Source organism: Protopterus annectens, chromosome 6.part0, assembly GCF_019279795.1.
Source record: "Protopterus annectens isolate FY-2018-M chromosome 6.part0, PAN1.0, whole genome shotgun sequence".
Lineage (NCBI taxonomy): Eukaryota > Metazoa > Chordata > Ceratodontiformes > Protopteridae > Protopterus > Protopterus annectens.
Window position 1 is genome coordinate 1,211,164,644 of NC_056737.1, and position 14,251 is coordinate 1,211,178,894.

General features: G+C 38.6%; 1 protein-coding gene across 2 annotated transcripts in view; it reads left to right on the top strand.

Moving 5' to 3' along the window:
- GRB14 (growth factor receptor bound protein 14) overlaps positions 1 to 14,251 on the top strand; it is a 1,680,298-nt gene that overhangs the window by 1,340,432 nt on the left and 325,615 nt on the right. For both annotated transcript variants that reach the window (XM_044074833.1, XM_044074832.1), the window contains exon 7: positions 7,293 to 7,388. In XM_044074833.1, coding sequence (XP_043930768.1) covers positions 7,293 to 7,388 — 96 coding nt within the window. The remainder of the gene's footprint in view (positions 1 to 7,292; positions 7,389 to 14,251) is intronic.

The window sequence follows — 14,251 nt, forward strand, 5'->3', positions numbered from 1 at the left end:
CCCACTTAATATTTTTATTCATACCACCATGGGATCAAAAGAATGGAAAGAATCTCTAAGATGAAACTCATTTATCATTTAGAGCAATATGATTTCCTATCTGAATCCTTCTACTTTGCCCCACACTTATTACAGTGCAACAATGGAATCTTGGCCAGTTATGGTCTGTTGAACAACAGAGGAAAAAGCCAAAAATTAAGACAATGTAGGAAAAAATAGAAATAAATGATTTTACCTTTGTATGACATGGGGCCAGAATGAGTAGAACAGGAGATGGGGCCCACATAGTATTTTGTGTAAGACTCCATCTCTCTTAAGGCTGGCTCTGTTGCTTCCAGTCTGGCATCAGAGGTGTATGTAGTCAAGAAAATGTATTAAATGATTGGGTAGTTATCCTGTCTGTTGATAAATTGGCTGACCCCTTTTGCTGGGTGATTACAAATAAATGGTCATTGACCTTCCATAATTTAGCCACACTCCATTTCAATGTGCCCCACCCACCACTTGCTTCCTGCAGACAATCTTGAATTGAACACAGCAGCCTCTTTTGGAGCACATGCACTTCAGAAAGCAATTTATATTCAGTCAAGCAAAAAAACATAAAACTAACAGCAAACAGGTCTGCAGTGTGGCATCTTGTGCATGCAAAATATTAAATACAATGTGCATGCCACAGAAGGGATTACACTGTAACTATACTTCACATGACCTAACTGCCAGTGCTGGCTCACCCATCCTGGGGGGGGGGTTGACACATTGCACTGCTGACCCCCATCAGCAAGCTAGAGTATTGCAGGAAGTTACATCTCATAGGATGACGGTGACTCCATGCTATATACTGTATCAGATGGCTGATGTGCAGAGACATATTCACCCTCCCGGACTGTAGCATAACATAGTTGTGTGGCAACAGCAAGGATAGAGTTAAGTGGGAACTGGGACAGAATCTCATGTCTTTTTCATCCCAAGGAAAGCAATGAGTTGATTTGATTTTTTTCTCAGGCCAAAAGAACAAATAGACTACAGGATTGTTGCTCAACATGTGACAGAGCTTGTTTTTCAGTCTCAGTGGGTAGGTGCCATTGGTGTGAGGTAGGTGTCCGGAAAGAATTTGCATACATCGGTATGAGGTTGGCGTCTGGAAAAAATGTACATACAGCGGTATGAGGTAGGCATTTGGAAAGAACGTTCATACATCGCCATGAGGTTGGCGTCTGGAAAAAATGTGCATACATTGGTATGAGGTAGGCGTCTGGAAAGAATGTGCATACCTTTCCTACAGAAAATGTTAAAACTAAAGCTTACAGGTCTAAAAATAACAATAATGGCAGTGTAATTCCAAGCACTCAGTATTCTCTCTTCCCAACCCCCTCCCCCATATTTACTTTGGTTCCTGAAGCTTTTCTGAATATTTAATTTTTTATCATTACAAATTTGTTAGTTGAAATTTTTGTACATTTTAAGTTGTTTCAGTTGGCTTTTTCTAAACCTGTAACAAATAACTTGACATTGAATTATAGGTCAAATTATTAACGTACAAAGTAATACAATGATTTCCCTGGAGTAACTGGGTATGCTCTTCAGGAAGTAATACAATGATTTCCCTGGAGTAACTGGGTGTGCTCTTCAGGAAGTAATACAATGATTTCCCTGGAGTAACTGGGTATGCTCTTCAGGAAGTAATACAATGATTTCCCTGGAGTAACTGGGTATGCTCTTCAGGAAGTAATACAATGATTTCCCTGGAGTAACTGGGTATGCTCTTCAGGAAGTAATACAATGATTTCCCTGGAGTAACTGGGTATGCTCTTCAGGAAGTAATACAATGATTTCCCTGGAGTAACTGGGTATGCTCTTCAGGAAGTAATACAATGATTTCCCTGGAGTAACTGGGTATGCTCTTCAGGAAGTAATACAATGATTTCCCTGGAGTAACTGGGTGTGCTCTTCAGGAAGTAATACAATGATTTCCCTGGAGTAACTGGGTGTGCTCTTCAGGAAGTAATACAATGATTTTCCTGGAGTAACTGGGTGTGCTCTTCAGGAAGTAATACAATGATTTCCTGGAGTAACTGGGTGTGCTCTTCAGGAAGTAATACAATGATTTCCCTGGAGTAACTGGGTGTGCTCTTCAGGAAGTAATACAATGATTTCCCTGGAGTAACTGGGTGTGCTCTTCAGGAAGTAATACAATGATTTCCATGGAGTAACTGGGTATGCTCTTCAGGAAGTAATACAATGATTTCCCTGGAGTAACTGGGTATGCTCTTCAGGAAGTAATACAATGATTTCCCTGGAGTAACTGGGTATGCTCTTCAGGAAGTAATACAATGATTTCCCTGGAGTAACTGGGTATGCTCTTCAGGATTAGATGAGCTGCACATTATGAATTTCTGTCTTTGGTAGATAAAGACAAGCTTAAATTGTTCCCTGTCATTGCTCTTAGATCTTAAGGATAGTATAAATTTTATGATTTGACCATTAATTTTGAAATTGTAACATATGCCCTCTTTGCAAGGTTCTGATGTAAAAACTAAATTTGTGACTATGACTCAGATGATCTGAGTTCAGTTAGTAGCCTGGATACTGGAAGAGACAGGCAGAGGTGGGAGGAAGCAAGCAGAAGATGCTGACTCACCCATACTTAGAGAAGAAAATTATATTTTTCAGTCAGGGAATCACCACCATGCAAAGGAAAGCTTGAGAGGCACTGAAATGGACAGGATTGTGAATGCTGGCTTGGTGATCTCAAGCCAGTAGTAGTAGCCCTTACTACTATCTGGTAAAGGATTGCACCAGCAGACGTATCATGCACAATGCCCCATAGTAACAGGAGTGTTGACATCTGCCACCTAGGTCAAGGTTAGTGTCTCAGTGAGAACTCCCTCACATTGTAGATGCCAGTACAGGCAGAAACTTCTACACACAGCGTTTGCATCTATGTTGTGAAAACCTCAGCACAAGGAAACAAATGGGGTCCGAATTGATATGGAGATGCTTGATGGTCACTGGACTTGGGGGTAAAATGCTTCAATAAATAATAAATAAATAAATGGCAGATGTGCTTTTTGTCAAGTCTGATGGTGCTATATTTACAGACATTACTTACTCTACTCTTTGTGGATGGCACAGTGGTAGCATTGTCACCTCACAGCAAGAGGTTCTCCGGTTCGATTCTCAGCTGGAGTGCCTTCTGCGCGGAGTCTGTATGCCCTCGCTGCATTTGTGTGGGTTGCCTCCGGGTGATCCAGTTTCCTCCCATGTTCAAAGACATGCATCTGGAATGTTTCTCCTCAGGGATCTGCTGAAAATTGGCTTCATTCCAAGTTGGACTTTCCTGGTTAACAAGTAATAAATAAATAAATGCAATTCTCAAATAAAGTAGCACATAGTCAGTGCCAGTGGAGCAACAGGTAGAATATGCAGAAGGCTATGGGTTCTATTCCTACATCAGGCAGATCAAATACTGACACTGCAGTCCAGCATAATGGAGAATGCCATCTTTCAAATGAGATGTTAAACTGAGGCCCCATCTTGACTTAGTGGTAGCTCAGGTGGATGTAAAAGATCCCATGGGACCTTGTGAAAAAAGTAAAGAAAGTTCCCTGATACTCTGGCCAAATTTCCTCTAGTAGTATAAATACCACCTTGGATCTACACTAAAGAGAGGCCAGTGAGGCTAACCTGATCAACTAAGGATAAATAAAGAAATTATTTCTGATGGTCAAGAATGGCATATGGACATGGAATTCAATTGTATTGGTATGCATAGATATTGTTGAGGTGTGACAGCTTAACAGAATTACACTGTTAATTACAAAACAACAAAAAGGCAGTGGTGTATTGACTTTATTTTAACCCATCATCCATCTAACATAACTAAAAGTAAAACAAAGTCTATTTGCGCAATTGGGCAGTCAAGTCCACTGCCCAGAAATACAAACCAAAACCTATCATGTACAAGGTCATGTCAACTTCACAAGGCTGCTCTTTTCTTGTGCTGTGCAGACCACATCTCCATGGTTCCTCGCTTTTTGGACTGCATGTAGTGCAGAATGCAGCAGAGAATGCTGCCCACTTGTATTCTCCCCCTATGCAGTCAGAAGAACTGGACAGCTGGCCATGAGGCTGCTACACCATTTCCTACAGTACAGTTACATCAGTGATGTTATCTCTTTAAACCGCTGCATCAAGCAGCCAGCATGGCTGTAACATGAACCTTATTTGTAACCCTGAGGGATTAGGATTGGGCCACCTGTCAGAAAAATATGTATTAGTATATGTATTAGTAATATGCTTAGTGCATTTAAAGCTTGAAAAGGGTTAACACATTTATTCTATTTTTACACTGCATAAATCTGTACAAATTGCAGAAGCTTTCTGACCTTGTATTGTCATGAAATATGCGCAGCTAAAATCTTTGCTTATGCCTTGGAAATTTACTGAGAAGCAGATGATTTCTGCTTGTGTCAGGAAAATAATGAATAGAACAATACAACTTGTATAAATGTTATGAAACTTAGACAAGGAGTTCCGCTTGTGCTGTGAGAAAATACACAGCTGCAGAAGCTATAGATAATTAGAACAGAGACTGCTTGAAAATATGAACTGCAATCAGCATTTGCTTGTGTCTGAGCTAGAAAAGTACCTTGAAATGTAACACATGTATTAGAACTATACAACAGAGGCTTGTAACTGGCTAGTGCCCATCAAGGCCAGGTTGTTTTTCTCAAAAAGTTTCTCGCAAATCTAGTCATGTCAGCAGAAAATCTGAGTAACATCTGCTGTAGAACAATACTGAAAGTTGTGTTTGATTACATCAGCTATAGAAGGCCATGTCTTGTAAAACAGTACAAGAATAGCATACTTCCTGTTAGTTAGGCAAAATCTTATATTTGCATGTTTTTGTCTCCTTGCTGCAAGTTATTAAATGTGCCTTAACTGAACCTTACATGTATTGGTCTTTGAAGTTTTTTCCTTTGACACCACTGATCACAACCTGATTATAACCTGTTATGGGTTTGACACATAGATGCTAGAACAGAAAATTAAAGGTTATGATCAGAGACACGATCATACATTTTTGTAGTCCATGGAGCTTTATCTTCTCTAATTTCCATGCACTACTAATTACAAAGAAAAAAAAAGCTCTAAGTCTTTTGCTGTCTTTTATAGGTTCATAGATAGGTACTAGGCTATCTGCCCAAAGGCATTTATAAGCCTAGCCAGAATGTGTTGGCTTTTGCTGCCCCCTTAGATTAGTTCCCTGTGCCTCTGTCCAGCAGAGCTACTGAAGTGATCCCCGGGGTAAACTTTCTGTTTCCCATCCAATCGTCAAGGTTTCTCTTGAAGAGTGTTAGTGTGGAGCTCTGCCTAATGTAGATTGGAATCTTGTTCCAAATCATGAGAAGTCTCTCGGACAGGACTCTATCCCTCCAGGAAGTCCTAGTTATTGTTGTGGTGAGGTTTAGATCCCTAGAGCATGTGGCTCAAGGGGATATGGTTTTCTTTAGGTGAAGTATGTCCATCAATTCTGGGTTGGACATGGCCTTGTATGTCAGACAGAGATCATCTCTGAATAGGCGGTATGAAACCAAGTAAAGCTGGAGTTTCTTCAGTCGAGCTGCATAGGACATCTGTTTGAGGTCAGTGATCCTCTTGGTGAGGAAGCACTTAGCAATCACTATCATGAAGAGAGTGTAACGCAGTCTCTTATGTTTACACTCACCTTGCCATGCCACTCAAATGTATAAATTTTCACAGAATGTCCACATTTTTGCCTCATATGTTTGGTCTGTTCTTCATAAAATATTTGGTTTTCAGACAAATTACTAAGAAATGAAGTCACTAAATGATGACATTCATTTCAGTTTCAGACTTTGTATACTTTAGAAAATGCAGAAGAACAAACATCCTGTTATTGTTACAGATAGCAGACAGAAACAGGTATAGGTTCATAGGTTCATAGGTGTGTACTAGGCTAATGGCCCTGGAGCTTTTACAAGCCTAGCCCATAGGATGACCCCTGCATCGTGCCACTTAACTTTATTTCCTAGTGCCTCTGTTGAGTAGAGCCACTGCAGTGAACCCTGGGTTAAATTTTCTATTTCCCATCCACTCATCAACATTTTTCTTGAAGAGGGCCAGTATATGTTTTTTATTCTGCTGGTCAGTACTGAGACCCAACATTTACAAGTTAATCATGGGGTGCTTAACATTTGTTAAGATTTGGTCTTGTGTTAAGGTAATGCTTAAGTGATTTGTCTTTTTCTGAATATATGAGCATAATCACTGCTCTCCATGTACTACAATGTTATTCTAAGCAGCGTGGCATTTTTTTACCATTATGATACTCAGCGTGTGACAATAAGATCAGCTAAATTGGAATTACTGATAGACTCTGACTGTAACGCAAATGCTGCACATGTAATCATTTACTAATAGATTCTTCCAGAAAATAAATGTCTCTTGTAACATTATTTAGGAGACGGTTATGTACAAAATCCACAAAGTCCTGGCTAAACAAACAAGCATTGTACCTGCTATGTTGCATGTCTAAGTTTGGCATGGGTTGTTTAGACATGTGACAATTGTGATTGCCAGTAACAGTATTTCATTTTATTTATTTACTACTAAGTATGAAATATTTATTTATTATTAATGTTTTAATTGCCTATGTATTTATTTAGAATTTTTTTTTTGTCATAATGGGGCCTAAGAACAAAAGTTTAATTAGTGTATGGTACCCTCAGGTGCAACATTTAGAAAATCTATTATGTTATATATAGAGGTGTGAAAAGAATTCAAATATGGAATTTCTTCAATTGAACTACTCAGTTTATACTTTTACATAATCTAGAAAAAGTCTAGAAAGTTGCAACTACCTGTTATTATAGTGCAGAAGTATAGAGGACTGAAAAATATAGCAAGATGCTTTACCAAGTGATTGTTATTCAAGAACTGATTTGTTGTTTAAGAAGTGATTTATCAAAGACAGTGACAAGTTGTATTTGCAAAATGTTCTGATGTCTAAAGAATATAGATAAACCATAGTGGCATGTCAGCTGCAAATAAGGACTATATGAAACAGCTATATACTCCACAAGGTACCAAGCTGTTACTTTTCTGCATGTTAAACATCATTTCATACTGCAAACAAAGTAGAAATGTAGTAAGAAAAGAAAATAACTGACAAAGGCAAATATAATAGAAGAATTTTAGTTGCTTTCATTTCAACAGGTGTTGTCTTCAGGATTTGCACTAATGTTAAACAATATACTGTGGCCTTCTAGCCTAATAAAGCTGGAGGAACCAAAGACCTGAAATTGCTCTGTGCGGACGATGAACAGAGCAGGACGTGCTGGGTCACAGCCATAAGACTGTTTAAGGTAAGGATCCATTTCTTTCATCTGGACTTGTGTTTAATATTTTATAACACTAATGCTTATATGTTATCAAATGTGAAAGAAGCACTGATGATAAATACTGAACTATAATGTCTAGTACTCGGTTTTACTGTACTCATCACAGTAGTAAATTCCTTACAAAGTCAAGTGCAGAGCAAATTTACTATCCTTTATTCAGGAAAACTCCAGGAAATGCAGCCAATAATCTAAGATGAAAACATGATTATGTCCTCTAACTATGCAGTGGAACCAGGAATTCATTTAATAACGTTTTGGACTCTTTACATTCTAGTTGTATAGTTCACATCCATTATTTTCATATATTGAATAAAATATTATGTCACAGTCTGTGACATTTTTTATTGTTGTATATAGGGTGGGATTCCAATAGATTTGCTCTCAATGTAAGTCTGCCCTGATTTTGAAAGACTGCTCTCACAGTAAGTGACTTAAAATTGTAAGGGCTCGCTATAAGCATGCTTACACCAGGGGCCAGATTTCAAAACACATGCTGTCAGCCTTCTCCCTGTGTAAGTGGTCCAGGGTAAGTGGTCACTTACACTGAGAGCAAGTCATTTGGAATGGTGGCCTTAATGTTTTTATTAGTAATTTGCTGACTCCTCAAAGAAAAATACCACCACCTAAAGTAGGGGACTCCATTCGTTTCTCAATTTGAAATGTCTAAAAGTACTCAGATGTTACAGTTCAAGGAATACAACTTCACCCAAAAAAAAGTGTAGCTGCACTTACTCAGGTCATGTTACATGAACCCTGCAGCTCTTTCACACCTCTTCATCTCTATCTTGTCTTTCCTTGTCCCATCTTGTCATCCCCTTTACTTAGTGCCTCTCATTCATCATATTGCCCTGTTCTCTTTGCATCTCTCACACTTTCCTTTCTACTCATCTTCCCTGTACACACCTCTCACAACTTTTCTCTTCTTTTCTCCCCACATTATCCTTTCTTACAACTATTCTCACTTGCCTGTTGTAATGTCTTCATACCTCTCTGTATAATGAAATGCTGCTGTCCTGGTAGCATAAGCCATCTCAGTTATTATGACTAGAACTTATCCATAAAGCTCTGTAAGCATAATTCCATTTTTTTCTCCATGATTTGACATTGTAAACTACTTCTTGAACTAAATGTTTTAGCATATTTTTGCATCTGCATATATATATATATATATATATATATATATATATATATATATATATATATATACATATATTAAATTCATGACCCAACTTTCGCGAAAGTAAATTTTTTGAAAATGCAGTACTAATCTATGAACCTATGAACCTATCATGTAAAAACAGAAATAAAAATAAAAAAAAAAAAAAAGAAATAAAAACATGCAGTTTGCATGTAAAGTTAGTTGTACATCAACGTTTAGTGTTGATGTACAACTAAGCAAACTATTGCTGAGATCGTGGTACAGTGCTTTTTCCCACTGTAGTGCAATCTTGGAGTGAGAATATTAAAGTGGGGGGTGCAGGGGGGGCTTGCCCTCCTGCATAATTATGTTTAGTGTGTTTTTTTTTGGTTTAGGTTTTATTTTTGTTTTTACACAAAAGAGCATTGTCGAAAAAATGCACTTTTGCGTAAGTGAGATCACGAATTTAAATTTGCTGGATCAAAGTAGATCCATATATATATATATATATATATATATATATATATATATATATATATATATATATATATATACACACACACATGTATATGGGTCTTGTTAAGTCATACATTACTTTTAAGAATGAAGACAGATACAGTTCTTTCTCTCTTTCACTGGCTTTTATTAACTACAGTACACACGTGCGGGAGCCTCATGGAAAACACCAGGAAGACTCCCAGAACAAAAGAATAAACACGCTTATATACTGGTGATATTGCTGACAATACAAAAGTAAAGAAATGAACCAATTAGACCATTATACAGGGCAATTAACCAATCAAAGGTTTACCCGTAAACATAAGACAATTCACATCATCATATCTCTAGGAAGACAGAGAGAGTCGGCTATACTTCCATAAAAGGCACAGTTTCTTGCTTTCAGGCAGACTCTTGTTTGCTCAGTATTTTTCCATTATTCACAGTTCAGAGTTCACAGTACTCAGTACATCTCAGTTTATACAAACTGTCACATACTCAATTCCCTTGAACACATGCTTTTTGACTGTTCATATTCTACAATCCCCCTTTTGATGCTGTGTAAGCATCATCATTTAACCTGTCATACATTTGCCACAAATCTAGCATAACCATGCTACTAGTCTTTTCATCATTGAGAGACATTGTCATTTCATTATCTACAGTCATAGTTGCAGGCATATAAAACGTAGGCACTTTTTTCACAGTTTTTGAAGATATTAATTTCAAGATCAGTGCTTTGATTAGAAATAAGACAACAAAAGCAACAATTGCTAATACTGCAATTAATAAAATCAGCTTCAACAGTCCACCTCCCCAACCTGAGAACAGGTTGGTCAACCAAGCCCATGTTGAGCTATCAGCCTCTTTGGCCTCTGAGAGTTTGGAAATTCTCTGAATCAGTTCAAGATGACTTTCAATCTCATGCTGATTGTTGGGTATAAACGTACAGCACTCCTCCTAGATTAAAGCGCAAGTTCCTCGTTTCACCGCTAGGGTGAAATCGAGGGTCATACGGTTTTGGAGTACTACAGCTCTCATAGCAGTTAGTTCATTGGTCACTAGTTCTAAGGCAGAAAATGTGGCATTGCTCAAACTTTCGAGCAGTTTAGATAACTTTCTCAGTTCCCAAATTGATTTCACTGCTCTGTATGACGGAATTATACCAGCCCATGATATGACATCATCACCCAAGTCCATATGGGACAGTCCTTTGGTACTTGCATGAGCTAAGTCATGATGATAGATCCATGAAGCATCAACTTGGCCTACTGGATTGGCAGGCTTCTTGACTTCTCAAATGTTCCAAACTTTTCCCTTAGGTAATGTAGATACATGTCGAATAGCTGGAACTAGGTAACCCAGGAAATAGCTGCCAGACCAGTTTCCTGGTAGCGATTTATATGCTTTTCTTCCATACACAAAATAACAGTTTTCTACTTTGATGGTGTTATTGATAGACTTAAAATGATTCCCAGTATTCTGCCGTCCTTCAAACATTTTCCAGTAGACAGTTTCTATTTTCTGGGAAAAGTTAGCTATAGAGTTTTTAACAATTTTTAATATAGGTAAGAAATCTGTTACACAACCCCATGCAGTGCAGTTATATACCACAGTTTTGTTACAATGGCTCCACCCTACTCTGGTTTTATCAGGTTTTTGAAAACACACAGTTCCATTTTGACAAACAGGCAACTGTAATGCTACTTTGTGTTTTGAAATAACTCTTGATGTGTCATAGATCAGATTCATCCAAGTCTCTTCAATCCCTAAAGGAACTATATTTAGCATCAATCCCCCATGAACCGTAGGGATGGCAGTGCAGATCCAGCAATTGGAGACATTAAGGGATGATGCATAAGTTTATTTTATAGCTTGGTAGGTATTGAATGGTGGATGCCATGCAGTTCTTTTGGCATGAGGTGTTACTGTAGCAGAAAATAGAAATGGCCACAGTAGAAATATAAGAACAACAAAAATAACCACCAAAATAGCTGTACAGTACTTTTGTGGAAATGGTGGTTTCGGTTGAATTGTGTTGAAATGGAGAAGTGTTCCGATTGGAGAAATGTCAGACATTATCAGGTGCAGGCACAGTATGGCTTCGAGTTCGGGAAGCAATAGGTGGAGAATCGAGAGCTGTGAAAGGTAGAATAGTTTGATCCTCAGAAGGGATGACTTTCTTAACGTGTGATATATGAATCCAGGTGGGTGAGCCTTGTAATCGTACTGCTGAAGATGTTGTCAATAGAACCAGGTAGAACACCTTCCAACGAGGTTACAGTGCTGTTTTTCTGGAGAAAGACTTGACATACACCCAATCACCTGGTTGTAGTTCAGAAGGCATAAAAGGATCAGGGTTATACTGTGTCATTGCTACTTGGCAGTGATAACACTGTAAGAAAGAAACAAGAGAAGTTCAGTATACAATAACATCATGATCAAATGCATCATACTCAGAAAAGGGTGGTGGTGGAGTCATGGGCATGTGCATAGGATGGCCCATTAGGATTTCATGAGGAGAAAGACCTTTAGCAGGATATACTTGAGCTCTCATAGAGAGCAAAGCTAGTGGTAAGGCCTGTACCCAAGTGAGGCCTGTTTCAGTAGTAATTTTTGCTAGTCTAGTTTTCAGTGTTTGATTCATGCGTTCAGTGATTCCAGAGGCTTGCGGTCTATATGGACAATGACATTTTAGAGTGATGCCCAACATAGTACACAGTGAGTCAATTAATTGAGCTGTAAAATGTGTTCCACGATCTGAATATATATAACAAGGAACACCAAATCGAGGTATAAATTCATAACAAAGTTTCTTAGCAACTGAGATAGCATAATTTTCCGCACATGGGTATGCTTCTAACCATCCAGAAAAAACATCAACAACAGTTAAAACATATTTAAAATGTGCACACAGTGGTAATTCAATAAAATCCCATTGCAAAGTACAAAATGGTCCCAATGGTTTTGGTAAGGGTTGTGCGGGAGCCATTGTGCCTTTGGAAATATTGTACTGTAAACAAATGGAGCACGTGCTCACAAAGTGCTATACAGAAGCAGAAAGCTTTGGGGCAAACCAATCCTTTTGGATTTGTTTTATTAAAGCTTGTACCCCAACATGGGCTGGCAAATGATAAGCTTTAATGAGGGAATTTAGCATGGATAAGGGGCAGACCAATCTACCATCTGGATGTTGCCAAATTAAATCAGAGCGTTTAAAACAATTTTGAGCCAGCCATGTTCTTCTTTCTGATTCTGAAACCTCATTCTGTAAAGGTTTTAGCACTGTTTCATCAAAAGTTTTCATAGATTGTAACGGCTGCAGAAAGTGACCCTGAACAGTTTGTGAGAAAGCAGCCTGTTTAGCAGCCCAGTCAGCAAAATTATTGCCCTTACTTTCGAAAGAATCACTGGATTGATGGGCTGCACATTTAACAACAGCAATTTCAGAAGGTAACAAGTCTTGTAATAAATTATTGATATAAAAATGTTTTTTAATGGGTGTTCTGGAGGATGTTAAGAACCCTTGTTCTTTCCATAATATGCCAAAATCATGAACAACACCATGGGCATAATGGGAATCAGTATAAATAGTAACAGACTTGTCTTTAGCTAATTTACATGCATGTGATAATGCCACTAATTCCGCGGCATGGGCAGAGGCGCCTGTAGGTAGTCATGCTGATCGCAATACTTCAGTCGGTGTACAGACTGACCAAGCAGCTTGGAATTTTCCAGAGTTTGTTCTTAAACAGGATCCATCAACGAAAAGAACTAAATCAGGATTTTGCAAAGGAGTATCATATAAATTTAACCTAGGAGAAAGAACAGAGTTAACCACAAGCACACAGTCATGTGGTTCACCCTCGTCTGAGGTTGGTATTAAAGAGGCAGGGTTTATTGGTGGGCAGCGTTTAACTTGTAAAGCAGGATTTCCCATTAAACTTATCTCATACTTAGTAAGGCATGCATTTGAAAGATATTGTGTTTTAGTCTTCAGAAGCAAGGCTTGAACGGCATGTGGGACTACTAATACAGTGTCATGTCCCAGGGTTAGTGGAGCTACCATGTCTACCAAGACGGCTGCAGCTGCCACAGCCCATAAGCAAGATGGGTAACCAGAAGCAACTGGATCCAATTGAGTGCTATAGTAAGCAATTGGTCGGTATCCTCCAGTGCGTTGCTGGGTTAAGAGACCCAGAACAGTCTTATTTCATTCACAACAAACGAAAACAAAAGGTTTGAAATAGTCCGGTAACCCTAAGGCAGGAGGATTTACCAAGGCTGTTTTGATTGCCTGAAAAGCTTCATCATGCTGTGATGTCCAGGGTAGAGAGTCTGTAATGTCTTTTTTCAAGAGTTGCAACAGGGGGGTGGTAATTTCTGAAAAATTAGACACCCACTGTCTGCAGTATCCTGCTAGACCAAGGAATCCTCTAAGTTGCCTCTGGGTTACAGGACATGGTGCATTTTGAATAGAACTGATACGGTTAGGGAGTATCCGGCGAGAACCCATTTCAATAATGTGTTCCAAATACTGTACTTTCTCTTGACAATATTGCAGTTTTGATTTATTTACTTTAATCCTCGTGCAGCTAAAAATTTTAACACTAAAAGAAAATCTTCCTTACATGCATTACTGTCTGGGGAGGCTATAAGTATATCGTCCACATACTGGACTAGAACTGAACATGACGGTGGTTGGAAATCTTGTAACTGTCTATGCATTTCCCTTGAAAATAAAGTTGGGGATTCTACATACCCCTGGGGCAATCAGGTCCACGTACACTGTTGCCCTTTGTAGGTAAAAGCAAACAAATATTGACTGTCAGAATGTACTGGAATAGAGGAAAAGGCTGATGAGATATCTATTACTGTAAAACATTACGCTGTAGGTGGGATACAGCTTAAAATAGTGGCAGGGTTTGGCACAATTGGGAAGACAGGCATAACTGCTTTGTTAACTTCCCGTAAATCCTGCACAAATCTGTAAGCTTGTTTACCAGGTTTCTTTACTGGTAATATTGGAGTGTTACATGGGCTTGTGGTGGGTACTATTATTCCTTGCTGTGTTAGTGCAGAAATAACAGGGGCTATACCAGAGATAGCCACAGCTGTTAGAGAGTACTGTGGTACTCGAGGCAACTTTGCTCCTGGTTTTAGGGTTATTTTTACAGGGATAGCTGAAGTC